The sequence below is a fragment of the Tupaia chinensis genome, unplaced genomic scaffold (assembly GCF_000334495.1).
Source record: "Tupaia chinensis unplaced genomic scaffold, TupChi_1.0 Scaffold000100_1, whole genome shotgun sequence".
In the NCBI taxonomy this organism is placed as follows: Eukaryota; Metazoa; Chordata; class Mammalia; order Scandentia; family Tupaiidae; genus Tupaia; species Tupaia belangeri.
In genome coordinates, this window is record NW_006159564.1 from 2,283,969 (window position 1) to 2,302,584 (window position 18,616).

Genomic DNA, 18,616 nt, shown 5'->3' on the forward strand with positions numbered 1-18,616 from the left:
CACGCACATGCGCCCGGCATGAGTTTAAGCCATTGGGTCTGGGACTCGAACTACAGTCAACTACATAGGAGTCCAGCAACACAGCCATTATGCCAACTGCTGGACCCACAAAGAATCTCTTTTGACACAGATTTATACCTTTTATACCTAGTAACCATGGAATCTTTACAAGGAAAACTATAAAAATCTTTTAAAAAGATATTAGAAAAGACACAGAAAAGTGAAAGGACACCCCATATTCCTGGATTGGAAGAATTAATATAATCAGCATGGCAATTCTACTCAAGTTAATCTACATATTTTACACAATTCCAACCAAATTACCAGAGACATTCTTCACAGATCTAGAAAAGACAACCATAGAATATGTCTGAAATCATAAAAGACCCCATATTGCCAAAGCAATCCCAAGCAAGAATGGAGTGGACAGCATCTCACTCCGCGATCCCAAAATATACTATAAAGTTGTGATAATCAAAACAGCATGGTATTGGCACATAATCAGACAGGTGAACCAACAGAACAGAATAGAGACCCCAGAGATAAACCCCAAAGTTTACAACTGATTTTTGACAAAGGATTCCAGTCAATCCAGTAGGCAAAGGAAAACCTATTTAGCAGATGGTGCTGGAAAAACTGGGTATCCACCTCCAGAAAGATGAAACCCATCTTTCGGGGGCCAGCAGATGGCATGGTTAAGGTGCTGGACACTCCCACATGGCCAACCACGGTTTGAGTCCCAGACCTGGTGGCTCACTTTCTCACTTTCTCTCTCATTCTCTCTGTGTCTCTGGTCAAATTAAAACAAATGAATGAACAAATAAAGTTAGATAATTATTTAAAAAAAAAAAAAAGATGAAACCCATATCAAGGAGTTTGACAAGAAGTACAACCCTACAACCCCACTTGGCACTGCATCGTGGGGAGGAACTTCAGTAGTTACGTGACACATGAAACCAAATACTTCATCTACTTCTACCTAGGCCAAGTGGCCATTCTTCTGTTCAGATCTGGTTAAAAGCATGGACTGTGCCATACACCCAGTGATCCATCCAAAAACAAGGACTGCAGCCTACATTCCAAATACTAGAGACTGAAATCTTCAGCTTTGTTAAGGGAACACCTCAGTCTTTGAAAATTTATTGTGTTTTGCATGGGGCATTCTCTGTACTAGTTTGTTGTGATTATAAAACAATTAGCACAACAGGTTACATTTGTATCTATTTTCTATTCCATACTTCTCTGCCCATGTTTTTCTTTTTCTCTCAAAACCCTTCCTTTAAAACATAAATCTGTTGGAGAGGTGAAAAAAAATTAAAATCTTTTGTGCATCAAAGGATACTATAAACACTAAAACACTACCAAGAGAATAGAAGAAAATATGCGCAACTACAAATCTATTAAAGAATTAATATCCATAATATATAAAGAACTATAGCTCAACCAGCTCAACAACAAAAATTCAAATAACCCAATTCAAAAGAGGGCAGAGTAGTTGAATAGAAATTTCTCCAAAGAAGATACGCAAATGGCCATTTTGTGTGAAAAGATGAGAAATTTACATCAAAACTACAATGAGATACCAGTTCATACCTATTAAGATGGCTACTATCAAAAAACAGAAAATAAGGACCAGTGGGATGTGGGGAAATTAGAGCCTCTATGCACTGATGTTGGGAATGCAAAATGGTATCCCCACTAGGCAAACAGAACAGCATTTCTTCAAAAAATTAAAATTAGAATTATCATATTGAACAATTCCAGTTCTGGGCAAATACCTAACAAAACTAAAAGCAGAAACAATCCTTTCTCCTCCATTCTCCTCTCAGGATTTTGGGCACACATGCACAGACACCCATACACCCAATGGGATTTTCAAGTTGCCAGGCCCAGAACACAAACGGAGGTTGGCCATGTGGGAGTCCAGTACCTTAACTATGATGCCACCTGCTAACACCTATGACAGAAACTTAAATAATGCCCTATCTATCAAAAAAGGGCTATTATTAAAGGTTTCTATCAAAATAGGTAGTTTACAATGAAAAAGCAGAATTCATTTTTAAATCTTTATAATCAGTGAGTCCTTGGGTCAGCCATATAGCCTAATGGTTAAGGGAGCCAGATCCCACATGGCGAACTAAAGTTTGAATCCCGCCCTCAGCAGCTTGAAAGACGCAATGGGCACATGTGCATGCATGTGCAAAATCCCAACAGGATGAAGAAATGGAGGAAAGGGACTGGAGCATGACGGTGCCTAGTTGTACGGTGTTCTCTCCCTCTCTCTTTCTTGCCTCTGTTTGCTCTGGCAAGTGCACACGTCTTCTGATAACACTTTTGGGAGAGGAGAGATTTTTGCTATTGGGCATGTGTGCTCATCAGAGAGACAAGAGAGAGAGAAAGCAAAAAATCATCCCCTGGGGAGATGGCCACACCACAATCCCTTCCCCTCCATTCTCCTCTTGAATGCACACATGCCTGGTCTGAGTTTAAAGGCGCCGGGTATAGGACTCAAACTGCAGTCGGCCATGTGGGAGTCCAGTGCCTTAACTACTACACCACCTGCTGCTCCCTCTTCTGGTAATTTTTTTAAAAAACTATAATCAATAAATCCAAAAAAGTGTTTAAAGAAAGCATATCAAAATATTAGTGGCTACGAAGGAATGGATTACAAACAATATTATCAATTTTATATTTTTAACATAAATATGCTTTATTCAAGTAATTAAAGTTTAAATGTTCATCTAAATGATACCTAGATAATAATATTTTTTAGAAAAGTAGCTCATACTCATATAATGCAAATATTCAAGAGTTCACACTACAAACTTATCATTATTAGTAACTTAATTTAAAACTGACTAATGTTCTCAGTATAAAAAAACTTGAACTTAGTATATATATATATATATATACACTATTTACACCATTACTTTTCAAAGTGTTGGTCAGAGGAAACTGTATGACTTAAAACACATAGATGAGAATTTTTTTGTTAAAGGGGGAAAAAAGACATTCTCAAATTAACACTATTATCTTTTTTAGGATTTAATGTGGATTATTTAGGACTTAATGTGGATTATTATTTCTAAAAGAGAATTAAAAAGTGTATCAACTGACATGAATATCAGAAACCATGACACAGTTGGAAGAAATGAATGAAATATTTGGGACAGCTGGTGACATGGTGGTTAGGATGACTGGATCCCGCATGGCTTACTGCACTGTTCAATTCCCAGACCCACTGGCTTGAAAAACACACTAGTCACGTGTACATGTGTGCCCAAGATCCCAAGAGAAGAATAGGAGAGAAAGGATTATAAATAGCCATGCCCCTTGGGGTGGTGGGGGGGGGATTTTTCATTCATATTCTCTTTTTCTCTCTCCTTCCTAGCAAGTACACACGCCCTAGAGCAAATATTTTTTTAAAAGGAAAAAATATGAAGTATTAAAACTCCTCCATTTCCATTTAAAAGATTTGAGCTCCCTCTATTGAAAGCCTACACTAAATTTTTGCAACTTCAGATGGCAATTTGATACCTTTCACTAAAGACTAATTTTAAAACTCTACTGAATGGAGAGCTATGATAATTCTTTCTTGCTTTTCTAAAACACCCATATTCTTATGAAATATTTTCTAATACAAATCTATTTATCTTATTGGTATATTGAATTACACTTCTGTACAATAGTTGTTTAAAAAAAATGTGTAAAAATCCCAATGGGAAATAAGACTGAAAAATACCAAAACATTCTGATAAAGCTGATCTACAAGAGTGTTTCCAGAGATCATCTGCACTTGCTATTTTAAGTATTTAAATTAATTAAGATCTTTTGTGAATCAATAAAATATGAAGAAAAAAAGAAGCATGGAAAGCAACTGTAGATACCAGAGACAGTGTGGGAGGAGTGTGGGAAATGGCAGAGGGTTAGAAGTACGGAATCAAGAGGCGGGGGAGGTGGGAACCAGCAGTTAGCGTAATGGCTATGTCGCTGGACTCCCACGTAGTCGACCGTGGTTCGCGTCCCGGACCTGGTGGCTTAAAACTCACACAGGGCACGTGTGCGTGTGTGCCCAAGATCCCAAGAGGAGAATGGAGGAGAAGGGATTGCGGCGTGACCATCCCCCCTCCCCCGGGGGGATGATTTCTCGCTTTCTGTCTCTCTGTCTCTCTCTGTCTGGCTGACGAGTGCACGCGCCCTATAGTGAAAATCTCTCAAAAAAAAAAAAAAAAAGAGTCGGGGGAGGGAGGAAGAAGCAAAACATACAAAAAACAAGAAATGGGAAATTATTTGTTGATGATAACATGTATGGTAATATCCTTGACTGAGCCAATATATACTATATTCTGAATGGAAAATCTGTTTTTGTATATTGCAATAATGTACAGTGAATGAATGTAAATAAATAAATTTAAAATATAAAAAACATAAAAAAACAGTGTTTCCAATAAATATTATTATCAAACTTCAAAAAGAGAATCAGAACTTCAGTAGAAAAGTAATCTCCAAACTATTGTTTTGGACCTGATTAGAACTATATAAACTAAATTAAAACCATAGTCGGGACAAGCAGTTGGTGTAATGGCTATGTCGCTGGACTCCCATGTAGTCAATCGCAGTTCCAGCAGTTAGTGTAATGACTATGTCACTGGACTTCCATGTAGTCAACTGTGGTTCGAGTCCTGGACCCAGTGGCTTAAACACACCAGGCACATATGCGTGCGTGCCCAAGACCCCAAGAGGAGAACGAAGGAGCAGGAACTGCGGTATGGCCATCCCCCCTGGGGGGTGATTTCTCGCTTCCTGTCTCTCTTTCTGGCAAGCGCATGTGCCTTATAACAGAAATCTCTCAAAAAAAAAATTTTTTTTTTCTTTAAAAAGAACAAAAAATTGGGACCAGCAGGTGGCGTGGTGATTAAGGCGCTGGACACTCCCACATGGCCAACTGGGTTTCGAGTCCTAGACCTGGTGGCTTGCTTTCTCACTTCCTCTCTCTCACTCTCACCCTCTGTCTCTCTTTGGTCAAATTAAAAAATCAATGAATGAATAAATAAAAAATAAAATAAATAGTTATTTAAAAAAAAAAGAACAAAAAATTCTGAGAGCAGTAACAGATAAGAAATATCACCTGGGGGTGTCAATGCAGCTATCTAATTTCTCAAGGAAAACCCTGCAGGCCAATAGAGAGTATAATGATATATTTTAAAGTGCTGAATAAATATAGCTGCCAACCAAGAATACTTTACCTAACAAAACTACATTTATAAAATGAGGAAGGGACCAGCCCCATGGTCTGGTGGTTAAGAGAATCAGAGCCCACATGGCAGAGCACATGGTTCAAATCTTAGCTTAAGAGGCTTGAAAAACAGGCTGGGCACATGTGTGCATACACCCCAAAATCTCAACAGGGTGGAGAAACGGACAAGAAGGCACTGTGATATACCCACACCCCACCAGGAGGTGCTTTTTCCTCCCGTTTTTGTTCATTCTTTTTGTGTCTTTCTCTCTTTCTGACAAGTACATGTGCACTCTGGCAAAACTTGAAGAAAAAAAGAAAAGAAGAAGGAGAAATAAAACTTTCCTAGATAAACAAAAGCTATGAGAGTTTATCACAACCAGGCCTGCCTTATAGAAATCACTAAAGTTGGGACCAGCACTTAGCATAATGACTATGTTGCTGGACTCCCACGTAGTCGACTGCAGTTCGAGTCCCGCACCCAGTGGCTTAAAACTCACACCGGGCATATGTGTGTGCATGCCCAAGATCCCAAGAGGAGAATGGAGGGGAAGGGATTGCGGCGTGGCCATCCCCCCGGGGGGTGATTTCTCATTTCTGTCTCTCTGTCTCTGTCTGTATAGTGAGCACATGCGCCCTATAGCAAAAACCTCTCCAAAAAAAATAAAAAGAAATCAGTAAAGTTAGTTCTTTAAGATAAAACAAAAGGCCAAAAACTAATAAATTAAAACTTATGAAAGAACAAAATTCAAATGTACATGTAATACAAAACTATATTCAGAATACTCTGAAAGTGAGTAATCAATAACAACCATAGCTAAAGCAAATTTTCAAGGGATACACAATATAAAATAGTGTAAATTCTGACATAAAAATAGAAAAGTGAGGAATAAAAGTGTAGAGTTGCATGTAATCATAGTCAGGTTATTATCTGGAGAACTAGCAGTTGGCGTAATAGCTATGTCACTGGACTCCCATGTAGTCAACCACGGTACGAGTCCCAGAACCGGTGGCTTAAACTCAAGCCAGGCATGTATACGTGCATGCCCAAGATCCCGAAAGGAGACTGGAGGAGAAGGGATTGTGGCGTGGCAAGGGGGACAGCCCTGTGGCCTAATACTTAAAGATGCTGGAGCCCATGTGGTTGACTGTGTGGTTTTAATTCTAGCCCCAGAATATTGAAACACACACCAGGCATGTGTACATACATGTCTCAAATCCCAACAGGATCGAGAAATGGAGAAAACGGTACTGTGGAGAGGCTATACCCCATTGTGGCTCGCTCTTGCTCTCGCTCTCTCTCTCTCTCTCCCCTCCTCTTACTTGCAAGCACATGTACTCTCTGGAGAATTAAAAGAAAGAAAAATGGGAAGGAACCTAAACAAAGACTTGGGTGGGGGGGCAGAGGGGAGGAGAGTTTCTCTATAGGGTGCATTCACTCACTGGACAGACAGAGAGAAACAGTAAGTGAGAAATCACCCACTTGGGGATTGGCCGCACTGCAATCCCTTCTCCTCCATTATCCTTGGGATTTGGGGTACTCACATATACGCGCACCTAGTGTGAACTTAAGCCTCCAGGTCTAGGATATGAATCATGGTCGATTACATGGGAGTCCAGCAATGTAACCATTATACCATCTGTTGGTCCCTTCTGAACAAATACCTTTCTTTAAAACACACACACACACACACACATAAATGTCCAACAAATACATGAAAAAAATTCAACATTACTAATTATTACGAAAATGCAAGTTAAAATCATATGATAAATCACCTCACACCTATCAGATGGCCATTTTCAAGAAGATAGTTAAGTTTGGGAGCCAATGGGTGGCATGGTGGTTAAGGACTGTGGACTTCCACAAGCCTGACCATAGTTAGCGTTCCAGACCTGGCGGCTTGCTTTCCTACTTTCCCTCTCTCTCTCTCATTTCTGTACTTCTCTGGTTAAATTTAAATAAATAAATAGATAGATAGTTAAATAAAATAATTCTTTAAAAAAATAGTAAGTTTGGGGGCCAGTAGGTGGCATGGTGGTTAAAGCACTGGACTCCCACATAAGCGACTACAGTTCAAGTCCTAGACCTGACAGTTTGTTCGCTCTTTCTCTCTCTCTCTTTCTCTCTCTCTCATGAAGACACATGCCCTATAGAGAATTTGAAAATAATAATAATGATAAATAAAATTAAACTAATTTTTTAAAAAATGTAATAGCTTTTGGCAAAGATATGGAGAACACTATTGATGGGAACATAAATTAGTATAGCTATTATAGAAAACTGTATGGAGGTCCCTCAAAAAATTGAAAATATGGGGCCAACAGGTGGCACAGTGGTTAAGGGTGCTGGACTCCCACATGGCAGACTGGGGTTCAAGTCCCAGACCTGGCAACTTGCTTCCTTTCTCCCTCTCTCTCTCTCTCTGGTCAAATTAAAATAAATAAATAAATAAATAAGTAAGTATATCTAAAAACAGAATTACCATTTGATCCAACAGTCCCATTTTTAGATATTTATCCCAAAGACTTAACATTAGTATGTCAAAGAGATATATGTACTCTCTTGTACACTGTAGCACTATTCAAAATAGTCAAGTCAACCCAAATGGATGGATAAAAAAGCGTGATATTTATACACAGTGGAATACTATTTGGTTAAAAGACAAATTTTATCATTTGTGACAAGATAGATGGAACTGGAGAATATTATGCTAAGTGAAATAGGCCAGGCACTGAAAGACAAATAGCACCTGTTCTGACTTATGTACAGAATCTAAAATGATGAAATGCAAAGGAACAGAGTAGATAGATGTGGTTAATCAAAATCTGGAAGGGTAGGGAGAATGGGGAAATGATAGATAAAGAGAACAGAACCTCAATTAAATAGTTCAAATGTATACTTTCCTTTGATATATATTATGCTGCTTGGTGAATAAAGTAAAAAATGTAACAATGAAAGCAGGTTGCTATAAAAGAAAGACAGCTGCCTGTAGGTCACTTTCTCTCTCTGCACATGCCAGCTTTCCTTCTTGCTCTTCTCAGCCATGCTATAACATAAGACATAGTCCACCCCCTTGTTCCTGAACCTGCCAGCCATCAGAACTATGAGACAAATCCATTTCTATTCTTTAAAAATCACCCATTCTCTGCTATTTTTGTTGAGCAGTACAATGAGAGACTAAGACAACCCTCAAGAGTACAAGTGCTAGGTTTTCAGGGAAACCTCGGTTTCTATAACTATAACTTGCAAAATTCCTAGGAGTGAATTTCTAATGTTCTTGCCACAAAAAAAGATAATATTTGAGGTGATGAATATATTAATGAGCTTGTTTTAATATTCCAGATTACACTAATAAATCATAACAATATCACCTTGTACTATATAAATACAAACAACTATAATTTTCAATTTACAATTAAATATTTTTAAAAAAAGATAAGGTAGATCTCTACATATGGAAGTTAAAAACCATGAAATTAAAAGAGAAAAGTTGAAGGACCAGCAGATGGCATAATGGTTACATTGCTGGATTCCCACATGGTTTATGGTGGTTCAAGTCCTGGACTTGGTGGCTTGAAACTCACATCAGGCATATGTGCATGCACGCCCAAAATCCTGAGAGGAGAATGTAGGAGAAGGGATTGCAGCATGGCTATCTTCTCTGGAGGGTGATTTGTCACTTTCACTCTCTACAGCATGTGCATGTTCCCACTACAGCATAAAACACTCTCTAAAGAGAGAGAAAGAAGTTGATTTTGGACTAGTGTTTATACTAGGATGCCATTTACTTAATAAAAGTACACAAGTTTAGGGCTACTCAGCACAGAGGTGACATAATGCTTAAACAGTGCTGAATCCATATGAACAACCACAAGATCATAGATTAACTTCGCATACTGAATGCATGTATCCATTATCCTAGCAGGCTGGGTAGACTCAGGTAGATCATGGTATAAAATCCTTTTTAAAGGATGCAAGTATATGGCTGACTGCAGTTTGAATTTCACCCCATGCAGTTTGAAAACCATGTTGGCCACATGTATGTGCATTACCTTGCCAAGGATTGAGAAGTTGAAGAAAAAGGATTGCAGCAAGACCACTGCCCTTTGGAAGGGTTCTCGCTCTCTCTCACACACTCTCATGAACACACACACTCTCTGGCAATAAAAATTTTAAAATAAAGTATGTAAGTATACATGGTATGTATATATTTATAAATACATACATATATGAATATGTACATAAAAAATTATTAGTGGTGTTATCATTGAGAAATGTGATTAACAGGTGACTTACAGCCTCTACTATTTAAATATTCTACAAGAACTGAATTATAAAGTGACAATATCTGTAAAGAATATTTGGAAAATAAAGAATCTATTAACAATTCTAAATAGAAAACCTAAGTTCTCACTTATTGAGGGTCTGGTGTGTTTTACATATATTTTCACATTTATTCTTCCAATATATCTAGGTACTATTATCTCATTTTAGAGATGAGGTAAACTGAGGCATAGAGAAGTGAAGCAAACTGCCTGTGCAGCAATTCAAGCCTATACTAAAAAGAGTTAATATAGGTATGGAATTTTTCACAGGGTAATATACTACTGAAGTCTTAATAAATGTTAAAAAAATTGTTACAAGAAGGCCAACCCCACAGTTCAGTGGCTAAACACTGTGTATTGAGGGCCAGCTCCCACACGGTCAAACACACAGTTTGAATCCCAGCAGCTTGATAAGGACCGTCTGGTGCCATGATGGTTAAGGCACTGCACTCTCATATGGCTGATGATGGTTTGAGTACTGTACCTGGTAGCTTGCTTTCTCACTTTTCCTCACTCACTTTCGGTCTCTCTCTAGTAAACTTAGAAATACAAAAAGAAAAATATTCCAAATGCATGTGTGTGCATGCCCAAAATCCTGATGGGATGGAGAAATGAAGAAAAAAGGGTTTTGGTATGACTATACTCATTGGAGGATGCTGTCTCTCTCTCTCCCTCTCTCTCTCTCCCTCTCTCTCTCTCTCTCTGTCTTTCTGGAGCCCACATATGCCCTCTGGCAATTAAAAAACTTACACTAAAAAACAATGATATAGGCAAATATAAAGCTGAATAATTCATACATGTAATAAAAATTGTCATGTTGAACAAACAAGCATGCTTCAAAGAAACCATTTTAATTTAAATTATCCATTCACCAGTGGTATTTTCTATTATTCCTTAATTTATAATATGGGACACAAGAGTTTCTTCCTACATAATTCCATTTATGTTGTTGCTATTATTTGGTTTTGTTTTGTTTTGTTTTTGAGAGTTTTTTGCTATAGGACGCGTGCACTCACCAGAGAGACAGAAAATGAAAAATCACGCCCCGGGGGGGATGGCCACACCACAGTCCCTCCTCCTCCATTCTCCTCTCGGGATCTTGGGCACGCATGCACAAGCACCCGGCATGAGTTTAAGTCATCAGGTTCGGGACTCAAACCACAGTCAACTACGTGGGAGTCCAGTGACAAAGCCATTACGCCAACTGCTGGTCCCCATCCATGTTGTTTTTTTATAGTCAGCATTAACAGTTCTGAACACGTTAAGACTAAAGTAAGACTTAGTCTTTCATACAATGTTTTTCCATATACATCACTGTTATGGTTTAGATATTTATCCCTCAAAGATTCATGTGCTGAAAGCTTGGTCCTAAGTGTAATTATTTTGAGAAAAGGTGGAGCTTAGTGGGTGGTGTCTGGAATATGGAGGAATATTCTTCATGAATAGATGAATGTCAACTCACAGAAGGCAATGTGTTCCCATTCTCGTTCCCATGAGAGCAAGTTGTTATAAAAAAAAAAAAAAAAAAAAAAGATGGCTGCCTATAGGTCACTTTCTCTCTCTGCACATGCCAGCTCTCCTTCTTGCTTTTATCAGCCATGCTATCATACAAGACCAGATGCCACCCCTATGCTCTTGAACCTGGCAGCCAAAAGAACTGTGAGACAAATGCATTTCTATTCTTTAAAAATCACCCACTCTCTGCTATTTCTGTTGAACAACACAATAGGAGACTAAGACAGTCATCAAGAACACGAGTGCTAGGGACCAGCAGTTAGCATAATGGCTATGTCACTGGACTCCCATGTAGTTGATCGTGGTTCTAGTCCTGGACCTGGCGGCTTAAACTCACACCGGGCACAGGTGCATGCGTGCCCAAGATCCTGAGAGGAGAATGGAGGAGAAGGGATTGCGGCATGACCATCCCCTCTGGGGGGTGATTTCTCGCTTTCTGTCTCTCTGTCTCTGTGTCTTTCTGGTGAGCGCACGCACCCTATAGCAAAAATCTCTTCAAAAAAAAAAGAACACAAGTGCTAGGTTTTCAGAGGAAACCTCAATTTCTACAATCACAATTTCCACAATTCTTCAATACACAAGTATTATGAGCTGCAATCTGACATGAGTCTTCCTAATAAGAGTTGATATGTTTTGGTCCAGCCAAGTGGCATAGCAAAAACGCAACACCCTGCAATGCTGGAAACCATATAGAGGATCAGGGTTCGGTTCTTAGGTCAATATGCATTTGCCTATGATACTGGCTGCCTGGGAAATGCTGGGGAGGATCGTGACATTAGACCCTATTGAGGGTGCTTGTCTTTCTCCACCTCCCTCTCATGAAACAAAGAGATGAACTCTAAAAAGAAAACAGGGCCAGTCAGTGGCATGGTGAAGGCACCTGCATCCTACATGGCCAACAGCACCGTTCAAGTCCTGGACCTAGTAGCTTTAAAAACACACTGGGCACATGTGCATGCACACATGCCCAAAAGGAGGAAGAAATGGAAGAGAAAGGATTGTGACATGACCATTCCCCATGGGGGCAGGGGGATTCTTTCTCACTTTCTCTATGCTCTCTCTGTCTTCTCTGGCAAATTAAAGAAAAAAAAAAGAAAAGAGAATTGGAGTGTTTGCCACATTCTTTGCAACTACAGAACAGTAACAACAATGTCAAAATACATCTCCTTCTGAGATCTAAATAGTCATGTCTATATGAAGTTGTCTCTCAATGTCCACCAAGGATTGCTTCTTTGACTTCCTGAGGACACCAAAATCCACAGATGCTCAAGTCCCTTATAGAAAATGACAAAGTATTGGCATATAAGCTAGAAACATTTTCTCTTATGATTTAAATCATCTCTAGTTACTTTTTTTTAAGAGAGATTTTTGCTATAGTACACATGCACTCACCAAAGAGACAAAGACAGAAAGTGAGAAATCACCCTTGAGGGGGGAATGGCCACTTGGCAGTCCCTTCTCCTCTATTTTCTTCTCGAAATTTTGGGTATGCACACACACATGCCCAGCATGAGTTTCAAGCCTCCTGGTCCACAACTCTAACCATGGACAGCCATATGGGAGTCCAGCAACATAGCAATTATACCATCTGCTGGTCCCATATAGTTCTTTTAATACCTAATAGACCAGGCATATATGCATATATGCCCAAAATCCCAACAGGATTAAACAATGGAAGAGAAGCGATGGCAGCATGACCACACCCCACTGAGGGGTGTTAAAACACCCTGCCCCCTCCCATCTCACCATCTCTGGTAAACACACATATCCTGTAGCAATTTAAAAAAAAAATGTGGGCAGGTTAGGATATCAGTTATAACAGTAGTCCTATTCTGAGCCTATTTCCATGTCCCTGGTGTATTTCTGTTGTACTCAGACATACCTACGAAAGTGCCAGTATGGTCATACCTTCCATGTATTTCCATTTCCATGTTTTGAATTCTCAAAATCAACTCACTTTAAGGGAAAAGAGAACGAGATCTTGGTATAAGGAGATCGGTACTCCTCCTTAAGCCAAATGGGATGCTAATAAGGATGTGACAATTGCCTTGGCAGCACTGGTAAGAGCTGTCTGTGGATCAGTCACTGGCATTCTCAGTATGGGAACTTCAATAGCAGCAACTACAGCAATAACCTTTAATGGCACTTTTGACATGAGCAGCCAAAATAATAACTTACCATTTCTTAATCACTTACTAAGTTCTAAGCATTATAGTAGGGATTTATATAGACTATATCCTTAAAGCTGCACACTAATCTTATAAAGTATGTACTATTACCTCCATTGTAAGGACTGGATAAGTAACCTGCCCAAGGTCAGTCAGTGTGTTAGCAATACAGCTAAATGTGAATCTAGACGTCTGACTCTAACATTTATGTTTATTTCAAATGCAAAAATCAAAGAACACTGCCACTAAGAGAATAAATTGTCAGGGCCCACATCAAAACTACCTGGTGGGGAGAGGGAGAGGGAATCAAGGGGAGAAAAAAGCAAAACATTTAACAAAAACAAAAGCGGAAAATTATGTGCTGCTGATGTATGTGATAATATCTTTGACTAGACTAATATGCAGTGTATTGATGCAGGGAAGATTCACTTTGTATGCTATAAAGGTGTACTGTGATTAAATATAAAAATAAAATAAAATAATTATGGACGGTAATTGGAAGGTAATCACCCAAAATGTCCACAATAGAGATTTTTGTACTGTGAAGGCATAGGAATTTTTTCTATGTTTAAAATATCCCTTAGAATTTCTAAATATTCAATGAAAATAAAGATGTGCTACACTTACGGTAAAAAATAAAATAGTTAATAAATATATTTTTAATCACCTGGCAATCATAACTATTTACAAAGGACTTAAAGGTGAGTGAGGGCTCCCTCTGTGTAAATTTGGAGATGAGCCAGAAATTTTGTACCTATTACTATTAAATTTTGGCCCCACATTGGTATAAAGCCTGAAAAGCACAGATTATAACTTGATAGTTTCATAATATCATCACAATGGTGCTATTTTTCATAAAAGCATGAATGTACACTAGTATAACAGTACATTTCAATTTTTTTCTACAGAATTACTTCTATAACATTTTTATTTGTGTAGTATTTTGTGTGCACAAAGAATTCTCATATTTGAGATTTAAAGGAGATAATACAACAATTTTGTGAAGCAGAATGGAGCTACAGTTTGAATGTGCCTGCTAAAGTTCATATATTGAAAACATAACCTCAGTGAGAGGTGGGATCATTAGGAGGTGACTAGGTTATGAAGGTTTTGCCCTTGTTACTGGATTACTGTAATTATCATGGGAGTGGACCCATTATTGAGTGGGTTTGTAATAGAAGTAAGTTCAGCCCTCTCTCACATGTGCTTCCTTGTCCTGACTCCCACCATGAGATTATGCAGCAAAAAGGCCATCATGACACATGCACCCCTCAATTGTGCACTTCCCAGCTTCCAGAACTATAAGAAATAAAGTTCTTTTCTGTATAATTACTCAGGCTGTGGTATTGTTATTGAAACATAAAATGAACTATGACAAAAAGACATTCAAAATTACTTCACTTTTCACAACTCGGGAGACTAAAGCTCAAGGTTGAATGACATGAGCAGTAACCAAAGTGCAAAAAGTCAGTATGTATTCAGCTAAGCAATAGTTCAATTGCAAATAAAACTTGATTCCTCTCCTTAAAGGAACCATGGTCTAGTAATGGAGGCAGAAATAAGCAAGCATAGTACAAAGTGTAGATGTATTTCCTTTTATTAATTATTTACTTTATTATTATTCTTCCATTTGACCAAAGAGAGACGAGAAAGAGAGAGGAGGACAGTGAGAAAACAAGCTGCCAGGTCCAGGACTTGAACCATTGTTGGCCATGTGGGAATCTGACACCTTAACCACCACGCCACCTGCCAGCCCCCAAAGTATAGATATATTTCTAATATCTCTAACTATATATTTTATTTAGTAACTGGAAATAACATTAGAATTCCTATGGCATAGGGCCAGCAGGTGATATGTTGGTTAAAGTGCTGGACTCCCAAGATGGCCAACCACAGTGAGAGTTCTGAACCCAGTGACTTGAAAATAACATCAGGTACATGTGCACATGTACCCAAAATTCCAATAGGAGAATGGAGGAGAAAAGACTGTCATGGCCATCAACCATGGGGATGATTTCTCACTTTCCCTCTCACTGTCTGTCTGTCTGTCATTCTCTCTCTCTCTCTCTCTCTCTCTCTCTCTCTCTCTCTCTCTCTCTCTCTCTCTCTCTCTCTCTCTCTCTCTCTCTCTCTCTCTCTCTTTCTCTCTTTCTCTCTCTGGCAAGCACACATGCCCTATACAAACGAAAAGAAAAAACTGAAAAAATTCCTATGGGGGTGGGGCTAATGTAGACAGAGATCTAATAAAATATAAAATTAAAAGTTTTCACTAATGGAACCAGCAGATGGCATAATGGTTATATCACTGGACTCTATAGTCAACCGCAGTTCAAGTACTAGACCCTGTGGCTTAAAAATGCATGTACATGCATGCCCAAAATCCCAAAAGGAGAATGGAGGAGAAGGGATTGTGGCATGGCCATCCTCTCTGGGAGGTGATTTCTTGCTTTCTGTCTCTCTGGCAAGCGCACACGCCCTATAGCAAAAATCTCTCAAAAAAAAAAAAAAAGTTATCTCTAATAATGCACTAAGTAGAACCTAGATGAAAACATAAAGGGGCCAGCAGGTGGCATGGTGGTTAAAGGCGCTGGACTCCCACATAGCCAACCACAGTTTGAGTCCTGGACCTGGCAGCTCGCTCGCTCACTAATACGTGCATGCTCTCGCTCTCGCTCTCGCTCTCGCTCTCTCTCTCTCTCTCTCTCTCTCCTCTCTCCTCTCTCTCTCTGTGTACTTCTCTGATCAAATTAAAATAAATAAATAAAGTGTAATAAAATATTTTTAAATGCTTATTTTAAAAAAAAACATAATTTCCAAAAGGAGAGAAAAATTTGAAAGTTCATAAGAAATAAACAACTTAAAAAATAAAACTTGTTAGAATGAAGGAAATTTGCTGTAGATCTTTTAAAAAGGCAACTATACATAATTGGGCTTACAGTAGAAATACAAAGCAGAAGTTACCTTTGGATGACGGTTCGGGGGTTGGGGGATTAAGATGATCAATTTTCACTTAGATGAAAACTCTTTATTCTATATGTTGAAAGCAGAAAATAAAGAGAAACTTCAGGAGTTCATGGCAAATGAAAAGTTTAAAAATCTAGTTGAATTTATCAACTGACCATCTCCAAGCCTTTCCCCCAGATTCTTATTTTCTAGTCCACACATGATTTTTTTTTCCTATAGCTTAAAAGGCAACTTCAGATTTGTATTTCTCTTATTGGCACAATAAGCCATGTTTGTAAATGGAATTCTGCTTTCTTAAACCATTTTGTAAGGAATGTATTCAGCTATTTATTCAACAAATACATATTTACTGAGCATCAAGTGCCTTGAACGGTTCTAGTATATGTATCTAAAAATAGTGACTAAGACTGGATAGAGGGAAAGAAAAACAGAAAGATGGAGAGACAGGACAGAGAAGACAGGAGGAATAGACTGATGTCAGTGGAATGGATTTCAACTATATCAGACAAACTGAGATACTGAAATAGGTAACTAAATTTTTATTAATTGTGTCTTTCCAAAATACGAGTATGATGACCAGGACTTTTGAAACTGATTATCAGTCATGAACTCTTGGTCCCTCTAGCCATTCCAGCCACCAAGGAAGAAAAGTTGCATCAGACATGAGAGCATAATTACCTCACATTTAGTAATAGTGGATCTGTGGGGGAAGAACAGGGAAGGGTTCATGAAAATATATTTATTTTGAGTAAAGTCATCACTAAACATACCTTTCAGATAATAAACAGCTCTTGTGAGGATTTACATTTTGACAAGATTCTAGGCTGCCATCAGATGATGAAGAAAGTTGCTCTGATTGCAAGTTGTCTGTATCACTCAAACTGGCCTCAGTTACAGATGGGTTCTTTATGTATTTTCTTCCTAACTCCGTTCCCAGGACATTCGTCAATATAACTCTGGGTATCCTGTCACACAGAACAACAAACACTGTACTGTCCTTAAGTTTTCAGTAAAAACTGCATTCTAAGAAGTTGAATTTTCAAACATCACCATCTTAGAGTAAGTAAGCTATTACAACTATACCACTCTATAAACCAACTCATGAACTCAAAATTTTGGATAAAATCATTTTTTTGTTTCTAGAAGTTCTTGTTTCTTATAAATTATGGTTAAGATTAGCCTGCTACTAAAATGTCTTTAATTCTATTACTGAATGTTATTGGGGTACTTACAATTTTAACCAATTTTTCATTAAAAATACTTTTTTTCAGGGCCAGCAGTGATTGGTGTATTGAACTCCCACATGGCCAACTATGGTTCGAGTCCTGGACTCAGTGGCTGGAAACTCAAGTCACATGTGTGCATGCATGCCCAAAATCCCAGGAGGAGAAGAGATTACAGTTTGGCTACCCACCTCACCCACCAGGGGATGATTTTTCCCTTCCCTGTCTTTCTCTGTGTCTCTGGTGAGCACTTAAACCCTATAGAAAAAAAAAAAAAACTCTCTAAAAAACATAAATTTTTTCTTTGTTAGTAGTTATTAAAAACAGATTACTACAAATCAATTCAAGCAATCTTTGTCCTTCTCATTCAACAAAAAGGTCTTTAGTAAATAATTACAAACTTGTAATTGACACATGACAAATGCTAAATCCAAAGAAGATACAATTAAGGTAGCATCTATGCTAATAACACATTCCTTAAGTGAAATATCACCTACACTGGTGATAATGTATATGCAATGGATCAGGAAAATAGTAGATAGGAGTAAATGTTTAGAAAATTAAAGTACATTTTAAAGCTCCAAACCTTTTAAATCGGTGGAGTTTAAAAGGTTTAAGTCAGACATCCTCCTAAACAAAAGAGGACAGTACAACCTTTGCTTGGTTAGCTAGCTAATATTACAAACTACAATGGATATGCTTTGCCACATGACAATGATGCCCTTCAGACTGTTATTTGTTCTTCAAGTGATTGGCTCAGGCTAAATTATCGTGGTATTTTTTGTCATTACTGTATTTGTAAAATTTTCTTAACTCTTCTTTATTAGATGCTCTTCTTGACTATTATCTATAAACCACTAGCAGTACTTTACTGATACTTTGTGAGAAATAATAGATACACTTGGAAAGGACCAGAGTAGTTTTGTTTAAGTGAAATTGTGAATTTCACTGTACTTTGTTATATTTGTTGTAGTAGTTAGAGGTACTCTGTTTATTTTCACTAAATAAAGACAATATATTCTTTTCAGTATGTTCGACATAAAATTTCAATTTTTTAAAATTTGTTTACCTAACTTTCTTTCTTTCTTTTAATTTGACCAGAGAGAGACAGAATTAGAGAGACAGAGAGAGTGAGAAAGCAAGCCGTCAGGTCCGGGATTTGAACCACAGTCAGCCATGTG

General features: G+C 38.2%; 1 protein-coding gene across 12 annotated transcripts in view; it reads right to left on the reverse strand.

Moving 5' to 3' along the window:
• The window catches only part of SENP7 (SUMO specific peptidase 7), a 158,476-nt gene that overhangs the window by 64,263 nt on the left and 75,597 nt on the right, over positions 1-18,616 (reverse strand). For 8 of the 12 annotated variants that reach the window (XM_027769979.1, XM_027769978.1, XM_027769982.1 and 5 more), the window contains one exon: positions 16,983-17,177. The exons of the other annotated variants lie outside the window; for them this stretch is intronic. In XM_027769979.1, coding sequence (XP_027625780.1) covers positions 16,983-17,177 — 195 coding nt within the window. The remainder of the gene's footprint in view (positions 1-16,982; positions 17,178-18,616) is intronic. 12 annotated transcript variants of the gene reach the window in all.